Source organism: Microcaecilia unicolor, chromosome 4 (genome assembly GCF_901765095.1).
Source record: "Microcaecilia unicolor chromosome 4, aMicUni1.1, whole genome shotgun sequence".
Taxonomy (NCBI): domain Eukaryota; kingdom Metazoa; phylum Chordata; class Amphibia; order Gymnophiona; family Siphonopidae; genus Microcaecilia; species Microcaecilia unicolor.
Window position 1 is genome coordinate 296,287,340 of NC_044034.1, and position 14,041 is coordinate 296,301,380.

The 14,041-nt window shown below is 43.6% G+C and overlaps 1 protein-coding gene across 3 annotated transcripts in view; it reads left to right on the forward strand.

The window, feature by feature from the left end:
• GCK (glucokinase) overlaps nucleotides 1-14,041 on the forward strand; it is an 86,176-nt gene that overhangs the window by 32,862 nt on the left and 39,273 nt on the right. Inside the window, exon 1 of one of the 3 annotated variants that reach the window (XM_030201761.1) lies at nucleotides 685-866. The exons of the other annotated variants lie outside the window; for them this stretch is intronic. Coding sequence (XP_030057621.1) covers nucleotides 828-866 — 39 coding nt within the window. The 5' untranslated portion in view covers nucleotides 685-827. Of the gene's footprint in view, nucleotides 1-684; nucleotides 867-14,041 lie in introns of those variants that run through there. 3 annotated transcript variants of the gene reach the window in all.

Below are 14,041 nucleotides of genomic sequence, written 5' to 3' on the forward strand. Positions count from 1 at the left end.
TAGCTGGTTTTGGCTTAGGTAGATAGTGCCACTGAATATCAGCAGATAGCCTTGCATAGGTTAAATCACTTTGAATATTGACCCCATTGAAGCAAAACCCAGGATTGTCTTCGTCTACACATAGAGCTCTTATAGTGCACTCACTTGTGTCCTGCAGCACCCCCTTCTCTTCCACTACTGATACCCACACATACAGCTCTGCCAATGCACCTCACTCCTGACCTTCAGCTTCCCCTGCTGTTCCAGTAGTGAGACCCCTACACACACAGCTGTGCAAATGCACCTCAGTCCTGCCTGGCAGCACCCCATTCTGAACCACCCCTCCACAACCCACACTCCTCTGCCAATGCTTTTTGATCCTGCTCAGCAGTATCCCCGCCATTTGTGGACTGAGATCCCCCAATACAGCTCTGTCAATGTGCTGAGCTCAGCTTTTAGCACCCCTGCTATTCTAGTATTGAGACCCACACACAGTGGTATTGGTACAGATAGAAAGGCAGAGCATTGTAGATGGATAGAAAGCCAGAGAGAAAGTTGTGTCTGTGCAGCGAGGAATTTTGGAAGCAGTCTGATCCTGGACAGGACTGAGTAAAGCTCAGAGTCCTGTTTGTCTGTCCTTGAGAGGACTTTGCTGATACTGCATGTCAATGTACTCAAGTGTCACAGCAACACCCTCTCTCCTGTCCTCTCACATGGCAGAGGGCAGATGGATAGACCTGGAGGAGGAAGCAAGCAGCTCATATCTGAGTATGTGCTACTTCTGCGGGGAGGCACCAGCACCCGCAGGAGCTCACATGCTAAATACAATCCTATGAAGAGTTGAAGCAATGGCTGGAAGAGCAGATAACGCGCAGATTCCAGGAGAGGTAGGATCATCAAGATTCCCAGTTGGGATGAAGGCTTTGGATCTAGGGAATGGGTCATATGTTGGAATTTGGGGGTGACGACCTATTTTTACTAATAATTAATTGCCTATTGCTCATGTTTGATCTATTCTTACTGTACACCGCCTTGAGTGAATTCCTTCAAAAAGGCGGTAAATAAATCCTAATAAATAATAAAAAAAAGTATAATATTCTGTCAGGGAGTAATCACAATTGGAGAAACTGAACTGAACTGACAAAATAATGCTAAAATAATTGCTATCAAGCTAAGCCTGGATTTCCTTCCCCCCCCCCCCCCCCCCCCCCCCCCCCCCCCCCCTATGGACTGGAAACAGCTCAGTGATTTAGTCACTGGTAATCCTACATGTCAAATCACTTCCTTGTCAGTGTTATTGGAGCAGTGAGTGTTCCATTGGTAAATCGCCATCTTATCAGTGTTATCAGTGCAGTGTATGCTTCTTTAGTAAATTAACCCTTTTTCAGCTTTATCACTGCAGTAAGCACTGCTTTGGTAAATCAATGCCTTTTTGGTGCAGTGTATGTGCCTGTGGTAGATCAGCACCTTTGCAGATTTTTGCAGGGACAGTTACAGCCATGTCCTAAGTACTCAGCAAAACTGATCTGATGTTGTTATGTAGGGGACAGTGATATACAGTGTCATGGGATCTGTGTTTGTATAGAACCAGACACAGTAATAGGTTTATTCCATCTTGGACAAAGTGGAGAGTGTGCATGCTCTCAGTTCTGTGCTAGAGAATCCCATACTCCATAGTTCCTGCCAAATTCCACTTAGGTTGTAAATACTGAGCCATAGGGATGCCATCTGAGGTCATGAAAGCACATTTTCTGATGGAAGACCTTTTCACTTTTTCCTGCATCTTCATAAGAATAGCCATAGTGGGTCAGACCGATGGTCCATCTAGCCCAGTATCCTGCTTCCAACAGTGACCAATCTATGTCACAAGTACCTGGCAGAAACCCAATTACTGTAGTAGCAACATTCCATGTTACCAATCCCAGGGCAAGCAGTGGCTTCCCCCATGTCTACGGACTTTTCCTCCAAGAACTTTTCCAAACCTTTTTAAAACCCAGATATGCTAACCGCTGTTACCACATCCTCTAGCAACGAGTTCCAGAGCTTAATTTTTCTTTGAGTGAAAAAATATTTCCTCCTATTTCCTCATTATGGGTCTGATCTATGAAGCTTCTCCCCATAGATGCAGAATGGGACAGAAGCCTTAGCAGTCAAACTCTAATACTGAAACCAGGCCTGTAACATTATAAAGTCACTAGTATTTACGTGCTTGTCAAAAATAATGGGACAAAAACAACTTTGTGTGTATGATCCAATGTATTGTGTTATTCCTCTGCCCTCCTCATTTCCCTAGGAGCACCCCCTTCCTCAGTGGCTGAAAGTACACACATTTCCTTCCCTCCAACAGATAGGGGAAGGTGTACAGAGTCATCATGCTCACTTCTCTCTGTGAGTAAAAGCAAGCACTCTTATGCAGCATACCAAGTGTTACAAACTCAGAGGCTTGGCAGTGATCAGAGCACTGTTTTACACACACAAATGCATTTTCCCCCATGTGAAACATGCAGAAAATTGCCCTCTTTGCATCCCATGAGAATATCATTTTTATTGTGTTTCTCTTCAGTTAAGACCATTAAGATAACATTTTTGTTCGAATACCAAACATAACTCTCCAAGGGTACAAATTCATTAAAAAAATGTCCTGAAAAATCAGCACAAATTATGGATTTTGGATTGAGTCTAACTGAATGACCAACACACAAACATAGCACACTTATATAAAGGGTAATAATGGATAATAAGTTGTGGGTTTTTTTTTCTAATTGTTGATACAAATCAGAATTATCATTCATTTATATTGCAAAGTGTGCCAATATTTTTTTTATTGTGCTTGGAGCATGAAGAGAGGACAGGAGAGTAAGGAACAGAATATCACAAGTGTTTGCAAAGCAACGCATTTCAGTCTCCTAAAATATTTGGTCACATATAGTTTTTAAAATAAAACCTTTCTAGTACAAGTATTCTTCCTTGCTGCCAGCCCTTGTTGACTTTTTGCCACACTTAACTTCCTCCTCAAAGTACTTCGACCTCCCACTCTCCATTCACTTTCTGCCCAGATGAGGACTATTTCTATGACAAGACTCAGAAGATGAATTGTGAGTTCTCTATCAGGTCATCTTCATCCTCTCCCTCCTCCATAGAATTCCTCACTCATTCCTTGTACCCTGATACCCTCTCTTCCTTTCCTGAAATTTCAGTCAAAACTGACCTTCTTCTCTTCTCCAAACTCATTACCTGTTCCTGTGATCTTGTTCCCACCAAGTTCCTCAATTCTCTTCCCTCTGCTGTCATACCTTCCATTTGTCATATCCTCAATCATTTTCATTGCAGTTGTTCCTGCTGACTTGCCCAGAGTCACAAGGAGCTGCAGTGGGAATTGAACCCAGTTCCCCAGGATCAGAATCCGCTGCACTAACCACTAGGCTACTCTTCCCTTATTGGTTAAATATATACTAGTACAGTGATGTATATGTGTAGTAGTGCTAGAGCTGGGTTCTCAACCCAGTCCTTAGGACACACCTAGCTAGTCAGGTTATCAGGATACCCACAATGAATATGCATGAGATCTATTTGCATACAATAAAGGCAGTACATGTAGATATATCTCATGTATTTGCATTGTGGATGTTTTGAAAACAAGATTGACTTGGTGTGTTCTGAGGACTGGGTTGAGAACCCCTGTGCTAGAAAAGTAATAAATAGTAGAAACACATCAGCAGTGCATTCAGTGCGTTTATTGCATAACAAAGTATTTAAAATCTCAGGACACACTATCTTATTCTAAGCCTATCACACATTATCTATCAAAATGGGAATTAGCTTTGGGGGACCTAATATGAGTACTCACAATGGGAGCAGGTGTTTAAGTCATTGCTTCGGATTTCTATTTCAAATGCATTAATGGAGAATGGGTGCTATATAGCTGGTATTATACCCCTAAGCGTTTGGCAGCCATGTTCCCTTCGGGGTCTCCTTTATGTCGGAGGCAATGTGGCTCAGTTGGAGACATGTGCCACATATAGTGGTCTTGTGCTCGGGCACAAGAATTCTGGACTGTTGTCCTGAAGTTCGTTGCTAGCCTTACGAAGATTTCATACCCCTTGAAAATGAATTATTGTCTCCTGCATTTCAAGCTGCAAGGAGTGAAAGCGGCCACCCATCATTTGGCTACATTTGCATTTATAGCAGGTAAATTGATGCTCGCTACGGTGTGGAAACAATCTACTCTACCGGGACTTGCTGTGATTCAACGGAAATTGGCCCACATTCATCTGATGTCCATAAGTACATAAGTACATAAGCACTGCCACGCTGGGAAAAGACCAAAGGTCCATCAAGCCCAGCACTCTGTCTCCGACAGTGGCCAATCCAGGCCCCAAGAACCTGGCAAAAACCCAGAATTTAATAACGATCAATGGACTTTTCCTTCAGGAATCTGTCCAGACCCCCTTTAAACTCAGCAAGGCCAGCTGCTTTGCGTAGTGGACAGTTGTTGGCCTACTTTCGTATTTGGGACCCCTATGTGAAGTGGACTGCTTGCCCTGATTCTTCTTTACCTACTTTGTGAGGATTGATAGAGGGTTGGGGAGGGTGGGTTTATGGGAAGGGTGGCGGGTTGGGGGTTTAGGCGTTGAAAGGGTTGACTTACTGTCAATTGCTTTGTGCTATGTGTTTGCTACAACACTATTGTGGGTTATGACAATGCTATTGTTAATGTGTTTCTTCTTTGAATCTTACTAAATATTTTTGAAAACTTCAAAAAAAAAAAATCTCAGGACACCAGTGAAGGACCAGAAAGACCTTGTTAAGGAATGTTGATTTTCTTTCCCTCTTAAGACAGATTATTCCTATTGTGAGGGCAAATGATGTCCTCGAAGGAGGTGACACTAGGCTAGTAAATGATTGTTGCATTGGATTGGCAAATTATCTTTCAAGCCCTTTTCTCTGGCATTTAAATAACCCGTGAGACAGCATGAAGAGGAATTTTCCCTTATATGGCAGACAGGCTCTGCTCGGTGATAAGGTGCTGCCATTTTTTGAGATGGCAGCGCCAGAGGCAGGAGCAAGTGGGCATCACTCCTACCTCTTCTGATAGGTATGGTGGGTGGGCTGGGGTAGGAATCAGGGGTCAGAGGTTGCCACTAGATACCAGAGATTTAATTTTTATTTTTGAAGAAAGGGGGTTGGGTTTAGGGGGAGGGAAGGGGTGGGCCTCTAGACTACCAGGGAAATATTTTAATTGTGGATGGGGGGGTTGGGTCAGGATGGGATGGGGGCCTCTACACAGGATTGTAGGCTCAAGAGGCAAATGCTGGCGGTATGTCTTGTTTTTTATTAATGTCATTCTTTCTGTCAGTGCGTGGGCCAATCACCACTCACCCACTGACAGGAAGAGTGACATTCAGCAATGACCTATGGATTACTGCTATGATTTTAGCGTGGCAATAATTTGTATGCTCATTGAATACTGCATTCGCAATGCTTTTTTTCAGCAGTTCTTTCATGATAGAGCTACAGCTCCACTGCAAGGCTTGCTGCATCTGCTCCTGAGTAATGTGGCAGGGGGTAGGTAAATATATGTGTTGGTGTCAGTGTATAATCATACACATGAATGTGCACATACATGCTCAAGGGTGGGCACAGGGATACTACCGAGTCTGTTGCCTCTAGGACTGGATGGCTCGGGGATAGTCACAGGGATATAGAACCTGTCCCTTCTAGGACTGGATGGTTCAGGGATACAGAGCCTCTCTGTTACCTCTAGGAATGGATGGTTAGGGGATGGGCACAGGGATACAAAGTCTGTTGCCTTTAGGACTGGATGGATCAGGGGATGGGCACGGTATGTCAATGGCATGTGAAAACTCCGACCCAGGGGATTACTGAACACTCTGTGGCAGAAATTTGAATGAAATTGAATGAATGGGCCAAAATATATTTGGGAAAGGGGGTGAACATGGTTAAGGGGGATGCACATGGTCAATATTAAAAACAATTTAACTGGCCAGAAATGGTCGCTGACTTGTTAAATCACTTGTTCGGGGCTAATTGCAAATTTTCAGAGGCACTTAACTGGTTATTGCCACTGAAAATTAGTGGTTAGCATCTAAGTGAAAACTGGCTTTTTGGGGAGAATTCCAGGGGCAGAGCCGGCATTGTACAGTACAGTGTCAATATTCAGCACTTAAGCGGCCAAGGTAACCACATAAATGACACAGCCCTACCTTTATGTGATAACCCATAGCTGCTTAAGTGCTGAATATCGACTTAACCAGCTCTGCAAAAAAACAAAAATTCAATGCCGAAGCCCGGACATGACCTGGCACTGAATAGCCGGGAATAATGCCAGCAGTGGTCAGCAAAACACTCACTGCTGCCAACTGAATATTGACCCCTGCGTTTCTAAGAGATCAGCTCAGGGCCATCGAGAGACTGAACCGGGCCTGGGGCAGGGCTTCTGCTGGCCCCCCTAAATTGTTATCCGCTGCTGCCCCCTCCAATCGCTGCCGTCCCCCAATTGCTGTGCCTGCTGCCCCCCCCCATTGCTGCCGCTGCTGAAACACCTTGGCTGGCGGGGATCCCAGGCCCCACCAGCAGAAGACGTCTTGTTCCTCCAGTGCTGACTGCCTGCCCCTGCGGCTGCTTTTCCTCTCAGGGCATGCTCGGTTTCAAAACCGAGCATGCGCACCTGAGAGGAAAGGCAGCCACTCAGCAATGGGCAGAAGAGCAGCGCTAGAGGAAGCTCTGGGTCCTCCCCAGCTTCCAAGGGGGGGGGGGGGCCCAGCGCTGGAATTTTCTCTCCCCTGCTCCTGTCAGGATGCAATCACTTGGGTTCCGTCAGGAGCAGGAGAGAGAGAGAGAGACCCCGGTGCCGGGCCCTCCTTGGAGGCCCGGGCAATTTTGCCCCTCTTGCCCCCCATCTTGGTGGCCCTGGATCAGCTTCTCTGTAAGAAACTGGGCTTACTACTACTAATCATTTCTATAGCACTACTAGACATATGCAGCACTGTATACATTATATGCAGGCACTTTCTCTGTCCCTAGAGGGCTCACAAACTAAGTTTGTACCTGGAGCAATGGATGGTTAAGTGACTTGCTTAAGGTCACAAGGAGCTACAGTGGGAATTGAACCCAAGTTGCCAGGATCAAAGCTTGCTACACTAACCATTAGGCCACTCCTCCACAAGTCACATACTGCTATAGTGTTCTAATGTACTGCTGTCTATTGTTTGAATTTACTGTAGTCAATAGTGTAGTAGGTAATGCAAGCATACGGGACTGTAGCATATAGTCCCACAGCATTTACAGTAGCTCCTTCTGCAGGCTGTGATTTTATTTTTGGATTTGTTTACACCTTTTTTAGTAGTACATCAAGGTGCATTACATACAAGAACACCAGATATTTCCCTGTCCCTGGGGAGCTCACAATCTAAGTTTGCACCTGAGACAATGGAAGGTTAAGTGGGATCTGAACCAGCCACCTCTGGATGTTGACCTGTGTTCTAATCACTCCTCCACTCCTTTGGATAATATCAGTTTATTATTTTATTTATTTATTTATTTATTTATTTATTTATTTATTTATTTGTAGCATTTGTATCCCACATTTTCCCACAGATTTGCAGGCTCAATGTGGCTTGCATTTGCCGTAATGGCGGTTGCCATTTCCGAGTTGCTGAGTACAAAAGGCATTACATTAAGGTGTATACGTACATGGTAAAGAGGATTGCAAAAGAATACAGAAGAAGAGTACAACCGGCATTTCATTACATTGCATACATACATGGTAAAGAAGGGTATATTGTGGTAGTGTGTATTGGTTCCTGTGTGATAGATAGGATTGTAATATACATTAGATCATTGGCTATAGAGAAGCCATATTCAACATAGGGTTAAAGTGAAAGAGGTTAGTCAGTCATGTGATATGAGTTCGATTTTCGTAGGAGAAACTGGTTGCGTATGTGGATTTATATTTTAATCCCTTACAGTTGGGATATTGGAGATTGAGGAATGAGCGTGTTGATCTTTTTGCATTCCTCATAGGCAAGTCTATAAGATCTGACATATAGGCTGGTGCTTCCCCATGAACGATTTTGTGGACCAGGGTGCAAACTTTGAACGCAATGCGTTCCTTTAGTGGGAGCCAGTGCAATTTTTCTCTTAGGGGTTTGGCGCTTTCATATCTCGTTTTCCCGAATATGAGTCTGGCTGCTGTATTTTGAGCGGTTTGAAGCTTCTTGATGATTTGTTCTTTGCATCCGGCATAGATGGCATTACAATAGTCTAGATGGCTTAGTACCATTGATTGTACTAGGCTTCGGAATACTTCCCTTGGGAAGAAAGGGTCGATCCTTTTAAGTTTCCACATTGAGTAGAACATTTTCTTTGCTGTATTTTTCGTATGTTCTTCAAATGTGAGACTTCGGTCAATTGTGACTCCCAGAATTTTCAGTTTGTCTGGTACCAGAAGGGTGTAGTCTGGGGTGTTTATTGTATTGTGTTTGTTTGTGTTATATTGTGATGATAAGATGAGACATTGAGTCTTTTCTGCGTTTAGCTTTAGTCGGAATGCGTCCACCCATGAGTTCATTATTTGTAGGCTGTGTTCAATTTCATTTGTGATTTCAGTTATGTCTTGTTTGATTGGGATGTATATCATGACATCGTCTGCATAGATGTATGGGTTAAGTCCTTGGTTAGATAGCGATTTGGCTAAAGGTGTCATCATTAAGTTAAAAAGGGTTGGTGAGAGCGGTGATCCTTGTGGTACTCCGCATTCAGGTTTCCATGGTGTTGACGTTTTTGAGTTTGCAGTCACTTGATATGTTCTTGCTGTTAGGAAGCCTTTAAACCATCTTAGTACATTACCTCCAATCCCAAAGTAGTCTAGGATGTTTGTGAGTATCTGGTGGCTAACCATGTCGAACTCGCTGGACATGTCAAATTGTAGAAGCAGTACATTATTCCCGTTTGCAATCAATTGTTTGAATTTGGTTATGAGGGTGATTATCACTGTTTCAGTGCTGTGGTTGGATCAAAATACTGACTGTGATTCATGTAGTATTGTGAATTTGTTTATGTAGTTAGTAAATTGTTTGGTTACCATGCTTTCCATTAGCTTTACTATCATGGGGATGGATGCTACTGGTCAGTAGTTGGATGTGCCATTTAATTTTTTCTTTAAGTCTTTCTGAGAAGTTCTGAGAGAAGAGGACATTTCTCTGGTAAGTGAATGCTACTTTGCTGGTGCTTTGGGAACTTAAAGATTGGGGTTTAAAGGAGGAATTGTAGGTTAGTGTTAGGCAAACTTAAAAAGCAAATTTCAACAGCTAACAGAAAACAGCTAATCTCCATAGTATTTTCCACTTAGTTTTAAAAGCCTTGTACCACAGCATTAACAGATAGAATCTAACAGCCACTGCAGGATCTAATTTAGTATTAAGGGCGAATAAAAAGAGAGAGAGAGGGGGAAAAGCAAGCAGGGCCTAGTTTAGAGGAATAAAAAGAGAAAGAGAGAGAGAGAGAGAGAGAAAAGCAAGCACCATTAACTAGTTGCCATAGTGTATAAACCCCTTCCCCACAGTTTTAAACTGAACTTTTCTCTAGAAATAGGCATTTTCCACATAGTTTTAAACTGAAACTTTTCTAGAGGTAGGAACTCCTTTGTTCTAAACGGCAGTTATTTTTCTTTTCCTTGGCTGCTGGAGAGTTAGCTCATCCAGTGACCTAGTTTTAAACTGAAACCTTTTCTAGAGGTAGGAACTCCTTTAAACGGCAGTTATTTTTCTTTACCTTGGCTGCTGGAGAGTTAGCTCATCCAGTGACCTCAATTAAGTGATAATTAAGGTGTGGGGGAAGTAGAATACTTGCATAGGTTGCTCAAAAGAGGCCCCTTAGATTCAAAAGTATATAAAGAGGGAAGGTCCTACTGAACTTTCTTTCTGAGAAGTTCTGAGAGAAGAGGACATTTCTCTGGTAAGTGAACGCTACTTTGCTGGTGCTTTGGGAACTTAAAGATTGGGGTTTAAAGGAGGAATTGTAGGTTAGTGTTAGGCAAACTTAAAAAGCAAATTTCAACAGCTAACAGAAAACAGCTAATCTCCATAGTATTTTCCACTTAGTTTTAAAAGCCTTGTACCACAGCATTAACAGATAGAATCTAACAGCCACTGCAGGATCTAATTTAGTATTCCCACCCACCCACCCCTAGGACAACTCCTCATTTATAGTCAGTTATTGTAATTAGGGTAACAAGCAAGGAGTGCTCTTATAGAGTTTTAAATACATTTCATTACCATCTAAGAAGGAAATACTAAATAAATCATACAATACACTATATAAAGTAAAAGACACTTTTATATTAGGCTAATATCCTTAATACTGTAGCAAGTTTTAAAATATTGGAAAACTCAAAAACACTAAGATGGAGTCAGCAGTCCAGCAGCGAGAGGGGTGCTATCCAGTCTTTTGCATTGAGTGTCACATGTATGATTATCTCCCAGTTGGTGAGATGTCATATGTTTGCGCCCGATGCAAAGAGCTCCTAGCTCTTAGAGAACATGTCCGTTCTCTTGAGGCTAGAGTAGCAGACTTGGTGGAGCTGAGGGAGACAGAGAGGTACATAGAGGAGACCTACAGGGATGTTGTAGAGAGGTCCCACCTCCAGTCTAGTAGCCCTTGTGCTACCTTGGAGGAGGGAGGTCTCCTAGAAGGAGAGCATCACCCTGGTGAAGTAGGAAGTACTCCTGTAGCCAGGACCTGCCCACCAGGGGATGTACTATCCTCTCGCACTGAGGATATGTCTCCAAGTGCTGCCCGGGAGGGAAAGGTTAGGACAGCTGTTGTAGTTGGTGATTCGATCATTAGGCATATAGATAGCTGGGTGGCTGGTGGACGTGAGGATCGCCTGGTGACTTGCCTGCCTGGTGCGAAGGTGGCGGACCTCACGCGTCACCTAGATAGGATTTTAGATAGTGCTGGGGAGGAGTCTGCTGTCTTGGTACATGTGGGTACCAATGACATAGGAAAATGTGGGAGAGAGGTTCTGGAAGCCAAATTTAGGCTCTTAGGTAGAAAGCTCAAATCCAGATCCTCTAGGGTAGCATTTTCTGAAATGCTACCTGTTCCACGTGCAGGGCCCAAGAGACAGGCAGAGCTCCAGAGTCTCAATGCGTGGATGAGATGATGGTGCAGGGAGGAGGGTTTTAGATTTGTTAGGAACTGGGCAACATTCTGGGGAAGGGGGATCCTATTCCGTAAGGATGGGCTCCACCTTAACCAGGGTGGGACCAGGCTGCTGGCGTCGGCATTTAAAAAGGAGATAGAGCAGCTTTTAAACTAGAAATGGGGGGAAGGCCGACAGTCGCTCAAAAGCGCATGGTTCGGGAAAAGGTATCTTGCAAAGATACCTCGCAAACAGGGAAGATAGGGTTTCTGGATAGTGAGGTTGCACAACAGACCATGGTAGGCCAGGTGCCCTTAAATACAACTAAAGATCAGACAAAAGATGTCAAATCAATAGTGTCAGGTACTAAGCATCATGCAAATAAGAACAACAAACATACTCTGAAATGTCTATATGCAAATGCTAGAAGTCTAAGAAATAAGATGGGAGAGTTGGAATATATTGCACTAAATGAAAAATTGGATATAATAGGCATTACTGAGACCTGGTGGAAGGAGGATAACCAGTGGGACACTGTCATACCGGGGTACAAAGTATATCGTAGTGATAGGGTGGACCGGACTGGTGGAGGGGTAGCATTGTATATTAACGAGAGCCTTGACTCAGATAGATTACAAATTCAGCAGGACACAAATCACACCTTTGAATCTCTGTGGGTTGAAATTCCATGTATAAAAGGGAAAAAAATGGTGATAGGAGTGTACTACCGTCCGCCTCGCCAGGATGAGCAGGTAGACACAGAAATGATAAAAGAAATCAGAGACGCGAACAAAATGGGCAATGTGATAATAATGGGTGACTTCAATTATCCAAATATAGACTGGGTAAATGTAACATCGGGACACGCTACAGAGATACAATTCCTTGATGAAATCAAGGACAGCTTTATGGAGCAACTGGTGCAGGAGCCGACGAGAGAAGGAAAAATTCTAGACTTGGTCCTTAGTGGAGCGCATGATCTGGTGCGGGACGTTATGGTACTGGGGCCGCTTGATAACAGTGACCATAATATGATCAGTTTTGACATCGACCTTGAAGTAACTGTACACAGTAAGTCAAATACGTTAGCGTTTAACTTTAAAAAAGGAGACAATGATAAAATGAGAAGAACGGTAAAAAAAAAACTTAGGGGGGCAACTGAGAGAGTAAAAACTGTACAACAGGCGTGGACGCTGTTCAAAAATACCATCCTGGAGGCCTAGGCCATACATATTCCGCAAATTAGAAAAGAAAGACGGAAGTCCAAAAGACACCCGGCCTGGTTGAAAAGTGAGGTGAAGGAAGCTATTAGGGCTAAAAGAAACGCCTTCAGAAAATGGAAGAAGGAACCGTCTGAAAATAACAAGAAACAGCATAAGGAGTGTCAAAACAAATGCAAGGCGCAGATTAAGAAGGCCAAGAGGGAGTATGAAAAAAAGATAGCATTAGAGGCAAAAAAACATAGTAAAAATTTTTTTCGGTATGTTAAAAGCAGGAAGCCGGCAAAAGAATCGGTTGGGCCGCTGGATGACCGAGGGGTAAAAGGGGCGATCAAGGAAGACAAAGACGTAGCGGAGAGACTGAATGAATTCTTTGCTTCGGTCTTCACCGAGGAAGATTTGGGTGGGATACCGGTGTCGGAAATGGTATTTCAAGCGGACGAGTCGGAGAAACTTACTGACTTCACGGTAAACCTGGAGGACGTAATGGGGCAGTTCGGCAAACTGAAGAGTAGCAAATCTCCTGGACCGGATGGTATTCATCCTAGAGTATTGATAGAACTGAAAAACGAGCTTGCGGAGCTACTGCTAGTGATATGCAACTTATCCTTAAAATCGAGCGTGGTACCGGAAGATTGGAGGGTGGCCAATGTAACACCCATTTTTTAAAAAGGCTCCAGGGGAGATCCGGGAAATTATAGACCGGTGAGTCTGACGTCGGTGCCGGGGAAAATGGTAGAGGCTATTATTAAAAACAAAATTACAGAGCACATCCGAGGACATGGATTACTGAGACCAAGTCAGCATGGCTTTTGTGTGGGGAAATCTTGCCTGACCGATTTACTTCAATTCTTTGAAGGAGTGAAGAAACATGTGGACAAAGGGGAGTCGGTTGATATTGTGTATCTGGATTTTCAAAAGGCGTTTGACAAGGTACCTCATGAAAGGCTACAGAGGAAATTGGAGGGTCATGGGATAGGAGGAAATGTCCTATTGTGGATTAAAAACTGGTTGAAGGATAGGAAGCAGAGAGTGGGGTTAAATGGGCAGTATTCACAATGGAGAAGGGTAGTTAGTGGGGTTCCTCAGGGGTTCGTGCTAGGACCGCTGCTTTTTAATATATTTATAAATGATTTAGAGATGGGAGTAACTAGCGAGGTAATTAAATTTGCTGATGACACAAAGTTATTCAAAGTCGTTAAATCGCGACAGGATTGTGAAAAATTACAAGAGGACCTTACGAGACTGGGAGACTGGGCGGCTAAATGGCAGATGATGTTTAATGTGAGCAAGTGCAAGGTGATGCATGTGGGAAAAAAGAACCTGAATTATAGCTACGTCATGCAAGGTTCCACGTTAGGAGTTACGGACCAAGAAAGGGATCTGGGTGTCGTTGTCGATAACACACTGAAACCTTCTGCTCAGTGTGCTGCTGCGGCTAAGAAAGCGAATAGAATGTTGGGTATTATTAGGAAAGGTATGGAAAACAGGTGTGAGGATGTTATAATGCCGTTGTATCGCTCCATGGTGCGACCGCACCTTGAGTATTGTGTTCAATTCTGGTCGCCGCATCTCAAGAAAGATATAGTAGAATTGGAAAAGGTGCAGCGAAGGGCGACTAAAATGATAGCGGGGATGGGACGACTTCCCTATGAAGAAAGACTAAGGAGGCTAGGGC